Source organism: Pseudorasbora parva, chromosome 18 (genome assembly GCF_024679245.1).
Source record: "Pseudorasbora parva isolate DD20220531a chromosome 18, ASM2467924v1, whole genome shotgun sequence".
Classification (NCBI taxonomy): Eukaryota; Metazoa; Chordata; class Actinopteri; order Cypriniformes; family Gobionidae; genus Pseudorasbora; species Pseudorasbora parva.
In genome coordinates this window covers 19321915-19338171 of record NC_090189.1, presented here as the reverse complement: position 1 = coordinate 19338171, position 16257 = coordinate 19321915, and the positions used below count along the sequence as shown (strand labels likewise).

At 38.9% G+C, this 16257-nt stretch overlaps 3 protein-coding genes across 3 annotated transcripts; 2 read left to right on the top strand and 1 right to left on the bottom strand.

Annotated features, from left to right (window-relative positions):
- Positions 1-1744: 1744 nt before the first annotated feature.
- Positions 1745-6744, top strand: nim1kb (NIM1 serine/threonine protein kinase). The gene is made up of 4 exons (XM_067423247.1): positions 1745-3610; positions 3990-4292; positions 4383-4651; positions 5287-6744. The coding sequence occupies exons 2-4, from the start codon at positions 4007-4009 to the stop codon at positions 6040-6042; spliced, it is 1311 nt and encodes a 436-aa protein (XP_067279348.1). The 5' UTR covers positions 1745-3610; positions 3990-4006; the 3' UTR covers positions 6043-6744.
- Positions 6745-8741: 1997 nt separating this feature from the next.
- On the bottom strand, positions 8742-10285 carry LOC137046669 (growth arrest and DNA damage-inducible protein GADD45 gamma-like). Its single transcript, XM_067423993.1, has 3 exons — positions 9880-10285; positions 9561-9768; positions 8742-9449 (listed from the first exon to the last, which is right to left on the bottom strand). The coding sequence occupies exons 1-3, from the start codon at positions 10020-10022 to the stop codon at positions 9336-9338; spliced, it is 465 nt and encodes a 154-aa protein (XP_067280094.1). The 5' UTR covers positions 10023-10285; the 3' UTR covers positions 8742-9335.
- Positions 10286-12732: 2447 nt separating this feature from the next.
- Positions 12733-14064, top strand: LOC137046670 (growth arrest and DNA damage-inducible protein GADD45 gamma). Its single transcript, XM_067423995.1, has 3 exons — positions 12733-13023; positions 13141-13342; positions 13441-14064. Exons 1-3 carry the CDS (start codon positions 12923-12925, stop codon positions 13552-13554), a joined length of 417 nt encoding a protein of 138 aa, XP_067280096.1. The 5' UTR covers positions 12733-12922; the 3' UTR covers positions 13555-14064.
- The last annotated feature ends 2193 nt before the right edge of the window (positions 14065-16257 follow it).

The following is a 16257-nucleotide window of genomic DNA, read 5'->3' as shown; positions in this document are numbered from 1 at the left end:
AAGTCCTTGTATGGGCCGTACGGGTCTACTCCCGGAAGTGTGCGCGCGCGCGTGACTAGATGCACGCCGCCCATAAACACTGCTCTCAGGTGCAGATCCACTAGTCCGTGCAACACGTCTGTCGCGCTCCACTTTATTCCTATGGGTGACATCAAGCGACTTCAATGCTTCAGCACAGCATTCCAGGAAGGCAGCGCTGCATTTGAACCGTTTTGAACGCAGAAATGACGGGAAGCGTCACAACATTCGCTTCGGTAATGTCGCAAAAGTGGATCTCCACGGTCTCTGCTGTCAGGACTTTACCAAAGAAGTGTGTTTTTGATGGAGCGGTCCCAACGATAAAGGTTCACAGTCCTGCTTTGGAAAAAGGCGGTGAGTAAAACTGCTTCAAATGTCTGTGTTGTTGGCTATCGTCGCGTAAGTAAACATCAGTAAACGGCACGATCGTGTATAAAGTTAGTTAATTTATCAATGGAGCATGCGATGTATGGTGTGTGTTTAAATACATTTGTTTAGCTGACCAATATAGGTTTGTTTATTGGAAAACCACCCAAACTTAAACCTAGCGTTCTCACAAAGCGTGCTTCTTCATTCAAATGCACCAACGGTTACTCCATTGTTGTTCTATGTATAACGTTACACTAGTCTGACGTGCAAAACCGTTTTGCTTGCTACTGCTAAGGTTTAGTCACATACAATAGTCCATAAACCGAATCATGTCCTCATAAACTGCGAGTAAACCCACACAAACGTTGACAGGCTACTAAATACAGTACATATAATAAAACGGACGTCCTGCTGTTGTCGCTCCTCCTGTTCAATTTATTTCAGCCTCCAGATCTGATTCTGCATCATATATGTATTATTTGAATCTGATTGATAGCTATGGTTTATTTAGGGTAGCATTTTCTTCTCCATGCTTGAGGATGTCACCGCTTTGTGTGTGCTCGTCATTCTTTAGCTCCGCCCACACGATACGCCTCCAGGGATGACCCCCCCCCCCCCCCAACACTTACTTAACCAATAAAACAAGTTTTAAGTTTTCTGTCTAGAGGTCTACTATTAAAAAAAGGCGTTGTTTGATGACGCCAAGTTTAAGCACAGAATCTTGGGACATGTGGTCTTCACCTCACAACAGGTGTAAAAGAATCAGGATAGGACTCGGGATAGGCCAGAAATCATGTTCATGGAAGTGATTATTAATGTTACTGTAGTATGAAGCAGAGCAGGACTGAGTGTTGTGGGAGCCGAGCAAGACGGCTGGAGCTATTGTTAATAAGATGAACGCAACACACCTTGCAAGCAGTGGGACTTTTATTATGCCAAAGTCACCGGTGCCATTTCAATCACTCAATCAATCAACTTAATTTATATAGCGCTTTTACAAAGATGATTGTTTCAAAGCAGCTTCACAGTGTTAAACAGGACAATATTGCAACAAATTTTGATTTGGCTGTATGTCGTTCTGGAGAAAACCGTGATCTTATCAGCTTATATTAATTTATCATATAGCGACAATGTTGGCAGATCAGTATTATAGTTTATAGAATTAAATAAGACGTAATTAATGATTTTTATTTGTATATTTAGTTGAATAACTTAATAAATGAATAATTTTAGTGTCCCCAACTGAGCAAGCCAAGCCAAAGGCAACAGTGGCAAGGAACCAAAACTCCATCAGGGCATGATGGAGAAAAATACATCTTGGGAGAAACCAGACTCAGTCAGGGTGCCAGTTCTCCTCTAGCCTAGTCAGTCATAAGTATGACGTAACGCAGCTCTGTTTATCATGTTAGATACATTTGAGTCTGTTGAAAATATGCTATACTCTGTGCGTTCGCTCGGCGCTGCTGTGACACTTGTTCACTGCTAAGAGTAAAAAGTTTATATCAAATAAAACCGGAAACCTAGGTTAACACAGATGTGACGCAATTGACAGGCGACTTCCTCAGATGTCCCGTCCCGGTTCATTGGTTAAAATAGCAATTTTCTCATGGTTTACAAATATTTGGAAACATTTGGGATATTGCAAGTACTCAGTTGAACAAAATATATTACACTGGCCTAGTGGTACTTCTATATTTTAGTGAATTTATTTTACATATTTAATTATTGGAGTTTTGTGCAGTATTCCAATTTTTTTAGGAATACTGAATCTTTCTTGTGCAAATGAGAGTGATAAACACATGCTCATATCTAGTCAAGAACTACAATAACCCTCATGTTTTCACACAACGTATCTGCACTTTTTTTCTCAATATTGGGACAGCTCTGTCAGTCAATAAATTGGATAACAAAGTAGCTTGCATTTCTTATTTGAAAAAGTAACTCAGATATTTTGTTGTAATTTTTAAAAGTAATGCATTTGCGTAATGCTTTATTAGTTACTAGAAAAAGTAACCTGATTACGTAACTACGATACAAATACGTAGTTATTTGTAATGCGTTACCCCCAACACTGCTTGCTACTGCCACAACACCGTTGTGAGCAAATAAGACATGATGCTGCTGCTGCAGATTTATACAGGTGGATTTGGGGAAGGTGAGGGTTTCCATCTGCTACAGAAAATGTTGAACGGTACAAGGTTGAGCAGTGAGCCCATTGGCTACTGATACAGCAGGAACCAATCACCCTGGGCCATCTAGAGTTTCATGACAGAACTTATGCCAGTCAATTTATTTTTCCCCTAATATTTTGTTTGTTTTGTTGAAATTCATATTTAGTCAATGATTGCAAGACATGACATTTTATGAACATTTGAGAATTATTCTAAACTTTATTTTGAACTTATTTGGAAGAGAATAAATGCACATTATTATATTATACACAGAAGAGACAACGCACACACAGAACCCCCACAGAGGCTTTCTTCCTGTCACGAATGACACAAATGCTCTCTAGAATGAGAATGTGATGCCTCATCATTCAAATTGAGAGGCTGGCAGACTAGTAATAATCCAAACCTTTGAGTCAAGGAGTGCCTGCAGTAATCTCATTAGTAATGCTGTTACATAACGTCTGAAGCTGTACAGTCAGAGATCAGCCTCATTAAGATCACTGACGATCACATCTCTAGGGTCCCCTGACCTCCTGTATGATTGTATCCCACCAGCACAAACATGACAAGATGAAAGCTTCAAAAGAATCAGTGATGCACGTGTTTTCTTGTTATTCACCTTCCTTTCGCTGTGGTTCTTGCCTTTTGTTTATCACAGGCATCATCCCGGACAGCGGGAGGATTAAAGTAGCTCTAAATAAAGCTGGCAGATTAGGAAACATGATACCAGCATGTTCTGTTTCACTTTGACAATGTGATGGATAGAGAGAGCTGAAGACTTCCCAGGAGACAGGAAGACTTTTGAGGGGAAACCACATAAATGATTTTTACTCATGCAGTTACAGAACAGGGCAGTTCAAATGAATATCTGCATGCTGGTCTTACTTGACCTTAACCTATTGTAACTGTATTTTTTAACCTGTAAAAGAAGTTCAATATTATTACTCTGACTTATTTAGATCTGATCTTAAAATATGAATACGTTGAGATATTCTTTGACTTCTAATCCTATAAAAAGCAGCCATTCATCAGTCTACTGCAAGAGCACAACGGTAAGATCTTATAGCTATTTTACACTTGTTAATGTTATGTGAAGATTTAGTCAACAAAGCTTGTCAAATTGCTTGTTAACTTTTAAACAGTTCTTAAAGTGTATTCGATGCATATAGTGCTTAAATAAACAATATACAATTATTAATAAGGTGAAGTAGATATATTTATGTGATTAGCGTTAGCATGGGCAGTTAGCCATATGCAGCTATACATTTTTATGTTTGTTGAACAATTTTACAAAATTCACTGCTGTACTGCTTGTATGGTGTTATTTCTTACTTTAGAACAAGAATATTAGATGTGTTTACTGTTATAATTACACATATTAATTGCTATGCGTTTCTAACTAATGCCTCTTGGTCGGTTCCTGTTTTTCAGCCTTAAGCAGCTGCAAAATGCCAGAAAGAGCAATTCAGGTGTCGCCACAGGTGTTTCGGCACAGCCTTTACACTCTGACGGACAGCTCAGAATGTGGGTCAGTGAAGGAGGAGGAGGAGGAAGACGGAGACCCTACCAAGCGGCTGACACCTCTGGAAAAATTAACGCAGGACATGTGCAAAGACGAAGAAACCGTGAAGGAGCTGACGGTGGGCAGAAGGGTGGGCTTCTACAAAGTCCGTGGTCAGATTGGTTGTGGGAACTTTTCGAAAGTCAAACTGGCCGTCCACGCCCTCACCAAAGGTATGGCAAAAGTAGGTCAGAATTAAGAAAGTAACAGGATTAATGTGCGATGTCGTCATTCTGACTTTACTCTGCGCGCATTTCCTTTAGACAAGGTTGCCATCAAGATCATGGATAAGATGAGGCTGGACATACAGACCCAGAGGATGCTGTCCAGAGAGATCGCCAACATGGAAAGCTTGTACCACCCAAACTTATTGCAGCTGTATGAGGTACTGGAGACACCAAGCCGCTTGTACCTGGTTCTTGAATTCGCTGGAGGAGGAGACCTCCACACCAGGATCAGCTCTGGAGGAAAACTCTCTGACCGGGAAAGCAAGATTGTATTTGCCCAAATCCTGTCAGCAGTCAAATACATGGTCAGACTCAAATACACATTGCACTCTAGATTTTAGAAAACACATCAAATAGTGTCAAACTGTTAAATGGCTCAGTGATGCTCAGTGCAATGATCATTTTTGTTCAAATTAAAATGCAGTTCATACATACAATGATTTGAAAACACCTATTCTATAAAGAGCATGTTTGATATTTTGGCATTAAAATCTTTTTGATTTAATATAACATTTGTAACATTTGATATATATTTTAAAGTCAAAACAATCATAATAAGGAAACTAACTAAATTCTAAAAAATTAGTCTTGAGTAGTTTTATTTATTATTGTATGTCTCTGGAAATGTTTTATTTTAACAAAACTGCTTGTTATGAGTTGTGAGGTTTGTGAGTGTATTTGTGTATATGAATTAATGTATTAATTAATAAAAAAAATCATAATTATTATACTAATTCATGAAGTTTGTATGTATACGTATTACCATTAAAAAAAATAAACATATTTATAAACTAAAATATCTTAGAGAATACAGAAATTTAAAAAATATATATATTTATTTATTTATGTCATTGAACCAACTAATTTTAATCACTGCATGAGAATGTTGAATTGAATCTGATTTCTTGAATTTATATATTTGCATATGTGTTCATTTCAGCACGAGAACAACATCATCCATCGAGATCTGAAGGCTGAAAATGTTCTTTATACAACCAACTCTTGCATAAAAGTGGCTGACTTTGGCTTCAGCAAGAGGGTCAAGAATCGCAACCAAGCCCTAGACACTTTTTGTGGCTCTCCTCCTTATGCAGCTCCGGAGCTCTTTAAAGATGAGTCTTACATCGGGCCACCTGTGGATGTGTGGGCAATGGGTGTCCTCCTCTTTTTCATGGTGACTGGTACCTTGCCATTCCGGGCTGATACTGTGGCCAAGTTGCGCCAAAGTGTGCTGGAGGGGGCCTATGTCCTGCCAACCTGTGTATCAGCTCCATGTCAGCGGCTGATCCGGGGGATACTGAAGCCAGAACCGTTAGAGCGATGTGCACTGGACCAAATGTTGGGCTGCGAGTGGCTGTTGCCAGTGGAACTCTTCCGCCCTATTCCTCCCTTATACCAGCTCAACCCCATTTATCTGCTCGAGTCCGGTCCAGGGGAGTTAGACAAAGACCAGGAGGAGATAAAAGCTATTCTGGAGAAACTGGGAGTCACTCAGGAACATATTCTTAATAACCAAGGAAAGCGCATGCGCAGTCCCATCACAGGGGTTTATCGCATACTCTTGCACAGAGTTAAGAGAAACAGGGGAGCAGAGTCTGTGCCTACAATCAGTGGAGTCGTCAAAGATCCTAAAAGAGACAGTCTTCGTGCATACAGGAATCTACGGCACTCATCAAAACTGTGTGTTCTTTCTTAAAAGGATAGCTTTTTGTTGTTGTCCATAGTACAAATGAAAGTCAATCGGGTCCAAACCAGTGCTGGAGCATTGACTTTCACTGTATGTACAGAATCAGAACGAAAGCGCTGTATTGGCAAGCATGTTTACACGCAAGGAATTTATCTCAGTGACAGGAGCTTCCAGTGCAGAAGTGAAATGCAGACACGAAATGAAATATAACACAATAATAATATTATACAGAAAAAAAAATATAAATAATGGAATATAGTATAATGTAAGTATATATAATGTATTACAAATGTCCTATTTAATAAAAAGCAACATTTAAAATTTTGGCAACATTGTACGTTCGTGGATGGCAAGTATTGCCAAACCATTACATCAAGCCATCACATCAAGTTATTAATCATACCAAATTATCATATTCATCTTCATCCTCATCTCCATCTTCGATCTCACCCTTACTCTCTGCCTGCCGGATTATCACTATGACCTCATCTTCCTCATCACGACACCTCATCCTCACCCTCAACAGTGGTCATTTGAGTGCTATAGAAAATGTGCAGATCATAATATATGCAGTTAAAGTATGTGTATTACTATTTTTATACATGCATTACAATATTGTGCAAAAATGCAAATATATTTAGAGAACTCTAACTCTTTTCCTTACAAATATGCTGTATTTGTATCCATCCTAGTGTATCTGCTATGGCCTTACACGATTCCATTGGTACAATGTTGCCTTGAGGCAACACACAGTTTTTTGTTCTTTACTCTAAAACATTTGATGATATATAATGTAGAGTTCTTGAAAATATTTCTTTACTTACCAGTGAAGGTGAATCATATTTTTGTGGGTGATTATCTGGACAGGAAGTTAGTGAAAAATGCCCTTTTCATTGAAGAAAATATGGAGTCATGTGACCTGGGCACATGACTGAAACACGACACAAAATGGACCCCTGTAGGTCATGTGACCCATTTTTTTGCACTTTCATTGATTAGTATTTGAGTTCTTCTTCATGGGGATAGGTCTGAACAATACATTGGTGTTTCATTTGATTAAAAATAATCTAAAATAGTCTATGTTGCCTGGAGGCAACACCGTACTGAGGGTTAAGTCCACAATCATCTCCACTCTTTTGAGTGTGTTCATCTCCGCTCTTTTGAGTGTGTTCATCTCCACTCTTTTGAGTGTGTTCATCTCCACTCTTTTGAGTGTGTTCATCTCCACTCTTTTGAGTGTGTTCATCTCCACTCTTTTGAGTGTGTTCATCTCCACTCTTTTGAGTCTGTTCAGCTGAAAGTTGTTATGACTGCTCCAGACAGCCAGCTGTTCAACCTTCAGTCGGTAAGTAGACTAGTTACCACTTTGGATAACGCCGATGACTATTCAGGAGCTTGACAGAGGGGTGTTTTGGAGTGCAGTCATTTGTGTACAGTGAGAAGAGCAGTGGGGAGATGACACAACCTTGCTGACAGTGAGAGTTTCCCCAGTCTCACTAGCTGCTGCCTTTCTGTCAGGAATACTGTAACATTTTTCAAAATATATTTTGTTTCACAGAATAAAAAATGTCATATAGATGTGTAACAACATGGGGGTGAATAAACTGACGAATGTAAATTTTTGTGTGACAAATCCTCAGCCTAAAAATTAGTAGTGTCACTGCAGTTTTTCAGTTATCAAAACTTTTAGCAACAACAACAACAACAAACAAAAAGTCTAATAGACCAAAATCACTGAGAAAATAAATGCTTATTTTTTATTGGTTAACATTCAAAGTATTTCCTTTTCTGTAATTATAAAATGTGTCTGTATCAGAGGCTTAAATAGGCATGTAACATTTTATGTAGTTTATGTACATAAAAATGTATGATAATGTTTGTCCGCCCTTACTGCTTTTATCTATTTTTGTGTACAAACTTTTGCTAAATAGCCCTGCATAATCAGTTTACAGCTCCTCTGTGCTTCCATTGAAGCCCCTCTTTCAGCGCCTAGAGCTGCAGCAATCCGTGCAGAAGCCATGGGCGGTTTGTAAACAATACAGCAACTGACAGGGAGCCATACGATTGGCAGCCCAACACTCACCCCCGCGACACCGCCTTCACCTCCCATCTGCGCTGCTTGGCAGATGGAGTAGCGTCGCGGCTCAGACATCTGCCGAGGTAACAATGAGTTCCTTGTGCTGGGGCCCCCAATTTAACGGGACAGCGCGCTACTATTGTGCTGTGGCTTTACACATGCAGATCACCAGAGGCTGCAGATGGCATCTGACACTATATGCTGACCCCAATAGAGAGTTAGGCTACTTCAGAAACAAAACTTTAGAAACGTGTTTCATTTTTTTTGGCCAATGAAAACGAGCCTGTAAGATACGCGTGCAGTGGGTTCAATATGTCTATATATAATTTAAACACATGCTGAGAAGGACTATTTTTTTTGGCTAGGAAATTTCTGAAACATCAAATACCATCTCATAAACAATACCAGATATTTCCTATAGGCCTACATCAAATTTACTGAACGGACTGAACAATCACACAGCCTCGTTTTCATTCATTAAATGTTAATGTGTTTGCCTTGAATAGGACATATAAACTATGGTGTGTGTGTGATAAGAATGCAGAAGAGTGAACACATGACACAATTATTCATTTTAACACATTTATTATTTTCATTACTTTACAATGCAAAGTCTGAAACAGCATATTTAAATATTTTCTTAATTTTTATATCAACCATTTATAAACTTTTAGTGATTTTTTTTAAGTTAAGTTTTTCTTATTTTTTGTCACATTAATATTTCTAAAGTGAAACCTTTAGAGAATAAGACAATTCTGGAAAGTGGAAAGCACATTGCCGACAATAAGTTACGTTATATTGTACAACAATTTCATTTTTAAAAACGTTCGAGATGTTAAAGTTCATTTTTAAAAACGTTGCTTCGACGCACCGCCGCGTCCTCCGCGTGTCCAACGCATGCGATATTTGCTCTGTGGAACAGAGGCAAAACTCGCTTCTCCTTTCTCTCCAAACCTCATCCGCACAAAGAATGAGGGCCATTGTGTCGCTCTCGTGGCATACCTGACCTCATTTACATAAAGAATGAGGGTCATCTTGGCATGGACGGGACGAGGAACGACGTAGAACCGCGAGGGCCACTCGGGCCTGCCTCGCGCTGCCTGGACGGTTCAGCCTCCTCAGGAGCATCCAGGGATGTGGAAACATCATCATCCTTGTTTCAAAGGATGAGCAAAGTATTCCTCAAGGTTTACAGCATCTCAACAGAGAAGAGTAAAGGTCCAGATCAACGCTCGGGGAGAGTGATCTCAGGAACCCACTCGTTATAGCTGCGACTTTCTTCACAGAACAGGTGAAGCTTCTCCAGGGCTGGATCTTCCCATGAATCCTCAGTTGGTTTCTGTTGTGATAAAATGCAATTTAGTATGACATCAAACACGTTGCGAAAGCATAGCCTATTTTTTCTGCTTTTGCCAATGAGAGTAACATATTTTCTTATACTTATACATACCGTGATGAGCACGCAGTGAGCATCTTCAAATTGTTCAGGTTTGTCATCAACAAGCTCAGAAAGACGCTGCATGTCATTCACTCTGACGATACTGATGTCGTTGTCAAAACAGAAGGCTTGGATGAGTGTGAAGTGGATCTGGAGAGCGATGTCACACTCGAATTCCTCATCCATTGCCAGGACGCAGAAAGAAACGCTGTCGGGGTCACTTAAATACAAGAAGAGGCAAATTGTAAGCATCACTTCTAGACTACTAAATAAGTCGAAGTACTTGATTAAAGAAGCAGGCATGAAAGAAAAAAATGGACTGCATACTTACACATTCATGACTTTGGCAGATTCGTAAACGCCAATGGTAAGGCAATCGTTCGCTTTGGCAGAAACCAAAACCTCTTCCAGTGCTTTCCCAGTGCACTGAGCTCTCTCGCTGGGCTTCTGGATGAGAACTTCTTCAAGAGTCATGATGATAATGATGACTGGTTGTAATTCCACAAAGAGCAGAAAGCAGAGCTGAAGTTGGATGTAATCCGAAAGGATTGGTGCTCTAACGGAGTGTGCTCGCTGATTTTATCCTCTTCGGCTCGTGGTGGCTATGAAAGAAGCGCCCTCTGATTGGTTCGCCTGAATGGTGCATTGGTATGCTAATATTATTGTCACACTCCGGCTCGTGGCAGATTGATGAAAGCTATAATGTCACTTTTAGGGCTTGCTGCAGACTTCAACTTATTCTTTTGACTATTTTAGCATATATAACCAAATGCATTTATGCGTTTAAGCATTAGGCAATACTTTATGTTGGTTTATATACGTTACTATTTTGCCTACTCATTTTGCTTGGTTTTAGTATTAAAATGTGATGTATTATCTCCGGACCAAGTATGGTACTTAAAACTGTTTACACGAACAAAAAAAAGTAATATCTTGCCTCAGATATTAAATAACTTTGTTATAGGCTACTTGGGATATATTTTTTATTTAAGAGCCATTTATTTGATTAAATAGGCTACGATTCAGGTATCAATAGAGGTTAAATATTAGGATGAACTCCTAACAATTTGTTGAATGTTAGGCTACATGACTTAGTATATTTTAGCAGAGAATTTATTGGTGAAAGTTGGCAAATTTGGGCAAATAAGGGATCACCTCCCCCCGCCCTCAGCAGAAAAGACAGGTGGAGTGTGGCCATCTGTGGACACACTGAAACGGTCCTATTGTTAGTTCAGAAACTTCTATTATTAGACGCCTTTACAAATGCAAATAGGATGCGCGTGCCATGACGCCCCGCTGCCCAATCTGGCCTGCTACAACCACAGACCACGTGATAAGATGCAGCTTTCCAAATGTAGGCCACCTTGAAAATTCAACAATGTTTATATTCTTATAGTCTCCATTTGCAGAAACATTCGCTGCTTTAATGATTTGCGAATGAACGACTTGTTTAGGCTTTGATATAGATTTTTTTTCACAGGTGGTTTTCAAATAAAAATTAATAAGAAAAAAAAAACATCCCGAAATACTGCATCATGTCAATATCAGGAAAACCCTCAGTTTTCTCAGATTGTTACCGAATGCAAGCGTATAGGGAACAAACGAAATAAGTTTTTTTTTTGTTATTTGAGAGGCTCAAGATAACAGGTTGACGATGACTGATGCAGGCCTATTGTTACCCTGCAGAACAGGAGCAGATGGAGAGGCCTCACTTTAGGATGCCCCCAATGGCCCCTCGCATCCCAGCAGCGCATGACTATTGTGTGTGCAAGTTTTGTGTGTCTGCTTCAAAATGGAGCATTAACAGATTCAGTTGATCTAGTTATAGTGAAACTGCAGCAGACAAAATAAACTAAACAAAACAACACCAACAACAGGACGGAATGTAAAATTAGTGTTTACTGATATTTTGCAAGTTGCGTTTAATACATGCAAAAAATTAATGATATTAATGCGCAAAAATACACAACGTCCTAGGCTTGTTCTTTATTTATAAAGCACAAATAAGCAGGTTAAAAAGAAGAAAGAAAGAAAATAGTTTCAGACTCGCTACGAGTATAGATGCATTGTTCTAGTATCACATCTGCAGTCCGGGCATCCCGTCTCCACCCCCCTTAGTGCGCGAGAGTGACAGGTGTTCCAAGGCAAACCTGCTCGAGCGCAAAGCAGACTAATCGAACAATTGCTTTTACTTAGTCCCTCCTGCAGCTGCAGTCAGATTAGGACAGTCATCTGTTACGAAGCTATTTCATTTTAAAAGTGATTTAAAAGAATAAAAGTCAGGCAAAAGTTTGTTCAAGATGTGTTCTAGACGATTTTATATAAAAAAATGCAAACATGCAAACTAAACAAATATAGCCTATGGCTACACATTAAACAAGTCCATGCAGTTAAGAATATTTATATCACGTTTATTATTTAAAGGCACCGTAAAAAATGTTTGTGTCTGCAGGCATGAATAGGTATAAGTTTAAATTGCTAAATACAGCTAAACTTTGCTCAGCTGATCCTTTATCTTCCCCCATCAGCAGATGGGGAGTGTTTCCATAGCAAACGAGGAGCATGGCCAGATGCCACGCGCCGCAAGTCAGGCCATGCAAATTAGCCACGCGTGATGCGATCAGATAGGTAATAAATAATCTTCAACACATACAATCAGCAGTAAAACTCTGATAAAATCAGAAATTTAATATTCACAATTATAACTTTAAACAAAAATGCTTGATCGAGCAATACCCCAGTAAACTACCGGTATACCCTTTTTTTTCTAGAAACAACTAAAATTCCAAAAACTAAAACATAGTGCCTCACTATTCGCAGATTGCGTAGTGATGGGATATAGCCTATAGGTCAACATGTTGGTTAATTCACTCAGGATCGTTTTGATTAACGTCAATGTTTTGTTACGTTATTTTAGGTTTTACACACATGTATAGCATGTTTTGCTTTCACTAGTTCACTTTAAACGGCAAAATATTCCATGAACGATAGTTATAAAAAGCTGTTTACAATTATTTTTGATGGAATAATAGCATGCCACACCTCATATCATTACTTATCTTGTTGAATTTATGCCATGCCTTTTGAGTTGAAAAGTTGGGCCGTTTAATTAAGGGCAAAAGTGAAAGGCTCAGAGTTTGATCTTTTCTTACAGTTCTATAGATGTCATGCATATCTAAAGGCACGCGCCTTGGATACGTCCGTTTCTTTATTGTTCCGAACAGCCAATCAGAACGCGGGGTGCAAACGCGTGCCACTTCACCACTATATATATAGGTCGCGTGTCAGGTGGAAACTCACTCCCGATTTGTTTCGCTCAGCTTGATCCACTACTGTACTTCAAACAGCTACTGCATACTTTAATCCAAATCAAAATGGTAAATGAAGGAAAATTTCTGTCCGAAGCCCTGCTGTCTGCCAAGGCGGAGAGTCGCATTACTGTTGGCGTCTACGAGTGCGCAAAAATAATGAACGAGTAAGTTTGGAGGAACCTCCGTGTGATAACCCATGTCTTGTATGTTTATCCATATTATGCTAGAGCCTACTATATCGTGCGGAATAACTAATTTGAAACCTATTTTTGTTCTCACAGGGACCCTGATAGTGTGTCTTTCTGCCTTTTGGCCACTGATGACTTCGAGTGTGACATCGCTCTCCAGATCCACTTCACTCTCATCCAAGCGTTTTGCTTTGACAACGACATCAGCATCGTCAGAGTAAACGACCTGAAACGTCTCAACGCTCTTGTTGGTGCCAAAGGTCAACTCGAGGACGCTCACTGTGTCCTTATAACGGTGAGAATATTTTTCAAAACTAACATTTAAGTGCAAGAGCAAGTTAATTTGTCCCAAGACTTAGTTTTTAAAACCATTCCTCTCTTTTTTTTAAACAGAACCCAGCTGAGGACTCATGGGAAGATCCAGCCCTGGAGAAGCTTCACCTGTTCTGTGAAGAAAGTCGCAGCTATAACGAGTGGGTTCCTGAGATCACTCTCCCCGAGCGTTGATCTGGACCTTTACTCTTCTCTGTTGAGATGCTGTAAACCTTGAGGAATACTCTGCTCATCCTTTGAAACAAGGATGATGATGTTTCCACATCCCTGGATGCTCCTGAGGAGGCTGAACCGTCCAGGCAGCGCGAGGCAGGCCCGAGTGGCCCTCGCGGTTCTACGTCGTTCCTCGTCCCGTCCATGCCAAGATGACCCTCATTCTTTATGTAAATGAGGTCAGGTATGCCACGAGAGCGACACAATGGCCCTCATTCTTTGTGCGGATGAGGTTTGGAGAGAAAGGAGAAGCGAGTTTTGCCTCTGTTCCACAGAGCAAATATCGCATGCGTTGGACACGCGGAGGACGCGGCGGTGCGTCGAAGCAACGTTTTTAAAAAATGAACTTTAACATCTCGAACGTTTTTAAAAATGAAATTGTTGTACAATATAACGTAACTTATTGTCGGCAATGTGCTTTCCACTTTCCAGAATTGTCTTATTCTCTAAAGGTTTCACTTTAGAAATGCTAATATGACATAAAAGGGGGATTGGGGGGGGGGGGGGGAGTTAAAATAAAAACAACAATAACTTGAAAAAATGCTAAAGGTTTAACTTTAGAAACATTTGATTAAAAATATTTAAATATGCTCTTAATTTTTTGTAAACAATGGAAAATGAAAAAAAAATGTGAACCTGATTACATTTTATGAGACAAAAAAATGAAAAATAAAAGATAGTTTTTAATTCAACTTGTTTGTGAGGCAACTTGTTTTGTACATATTTCTGTATTAATTACTTGTCAACAGGAAACTCTGTGACATACAAAGGAAATGTAATGCTTTCTATTCATATATTATTTATCTCTGATTGGCATGTAATATCATGATAAGTCCAATAGATATCTCTTATAATGTTATGACCTGGACCAATCACATTTAGATCTTAAAATGAATTCAAATGAAAGTATTTTCTGTAATTTTTTATTAGATATTTGCTCAACAGAAGCACTGGTCAAAATCATGTGGCTCAACCATTGAATGTGTAATGGGGGACAAACCGTATCTCACCTATAAAGATGCAATTGTATAGCCCCAAATAACTCAGCAAAACATCCAGATTATAGAATTAGTAATGCATGCAAAAAACAAAACAAAACAAAAAAGATAAATATATATACCGGTATATATATATATATATATATATATATATATATATATATATATATATATATATATATATATATATATATATATATATATATATATATATATATATTAGTCTTGCTTAGAGATATACATTTCTAACATATTGACAGCCAAAACATGGAGAAATGAGTGGTTGTTAGTTCTATCTGTTGTTGATGTTTGTTGTAAACAGTTTGCACGAAAGAAAAGTTGAGTAAAACAGCAGATTTTGCTGCATTAGACCTGTAGAGAAAACATAGAGGTCATATTTTCTGTTTTGTGCAATATTATTTAATTGAATATATTTTTTAAGTAAAAGAACTAGTAATTTAAAAATGATATGCAAATATGAGTTGGTTACTTGCAACTAGTCACTCCTTGAAGACTTCATCACTGGATGAAAACTTTACAAGTGGAGACAGGTTTTCATTGTTAGGGTTTAAAGTGTGTAGTCTACATATAATTATCAAAATTATTCAACCCCCATGGCAAATCAAAATATATTTTTGCCAATGGACAAATCAAACAAAATAATTGAATTAGCTCAACACAACAAAATGAAACTGAAAATGCAACTTTTAAAAACTTCTGCAGTCTCAAAATTATTCAACCCCCTGAACAGAATCCCTCACAATAGCACAAATCTGCAAAACAGCGGTTGTCTCAAGCATACCAAAATAAAACAAGGGCTCCAAATAATCAAGGGCTTCATTAGTTGCAACCAGGTGTGATTGAGCTAGAACACATGAAACATCTGAACTGGCTTGGTTTGTTGAGTGTCACGTTTGACTGCATGTTAGAAATATGGCTAAGCCAAAAGAAAGGTGCCAAAAATTAAGAGAAGATATCATCGCCCTTCACAAACAAGGAACATGATACAAAAAGATAGCGAAGGCACTAAATGTTTCTAGAGACACCATTAAAAGCATAGTTTGCTAACAGTGGTTATCAGTGGTTACAATAATTATACGGGGCAGAAAAGGAAGCTATGGTTGCAACCTGATTTCCTAGAAGGCAGGTTCAGAAAAACTTCTGAGTGACTGTAAGGCCGTTGACAGTAAGGCACATACAAAACGCATGCAGTTTTCATTCCAGAACTTCAAGACGTACACCACTACTGAAAAGTCGGCTTCAATCTGCTCAAAATCATATTAACAAGCCACAGAAGTTTTGGGATTCTGTTCTGTGGAGCGATGAAACAAAACTGGAACATTTCTGGCCTGTGATCAGTGGTATGTCTGGAGAAAGACGAATGAAGCATATGCTGAAAAGAACACTGTCTACAGTTAAGCTAGTGGTGGCTCGGTGATGCTCTGGAGCTGCTTTGCATCCTCTGGTGCTAAAAAACCTGCAGAGTGTGGAGGCTAGATGGATTCATTGAAGTATCAAGAAGGAGGAAACGTCATGTCGTCAGTGAGGAAGCTCAAGCTTGGGCATCATTGGACCTTCCAGCAGGGCAATGATCCCAAACATAACCCAATAATATTACTGAACTGAAGGCCATTGCTCATGAGAAATGGGCTAAGATTATCAGAAA

Coding starts and splice junctions, on each gene's coding strand:
- nim1kb (XM_067423247.1), top strand. CDS start 4,007: ATGCCAGAAAGAGCAATTCAGGTGTCGCCACAGGTGTTTCGGCACAGC. Junction 4,293..4,382: donor CGTCCACGCCCTCACCAAAG/GTATGGCAAAAG, acceptor CATTTCCTTTAG/ACAAGGTTGCCATCAAGATC. Junction 4,652..5,286: donor TGTCAGCAGTCAAATACATG/GTCAGACTCAAA, acceptor TGTTCATTTCAG/CACGAGAACAACATCATCCA.
- LOC137046669 (XM_067423993.1), bottom strand. CDS start 10,022: ATGACTCTTGAAGAAGTTCTCATCCAGAAGCCCAGCGAGAGAGCTCAG. Junction 9,769..9,879: donor TCTGCCAAAGTCATGAATGT/GTAAGTATGCAG, acceptor CTTGTATTTAAG/TGACCCCGACAGCGTTTCTT. Junction 9,450..9,560: donor CTCACTGCGTGCTCATCACG/GTATGTATAAGT, acceptor TTATCACAACAG/AAACCAACTGAGGATTCATG.
- LOC137046670 (XM_067423995.1), top strand. CDS start 12,923: ATGGTAAATGAAGGAAAATTTCTGTCCGAAGCCCTGCTGTCTGCCAAG. Junction 13,024..13,140: donor TGCGCAAAAATAATGAACGA/GTAAGTTTGGAG, acceptor TTGTTCTCACAG/GGACCCTGATAGTGTGTCTT. Junction 13,343..13,440: donor CTCACTGTGTCCTTATAACG/GTGAGAATATTT, acceptor TTTTTTAAACAG/AACCCAGCTGAGGACTCATG.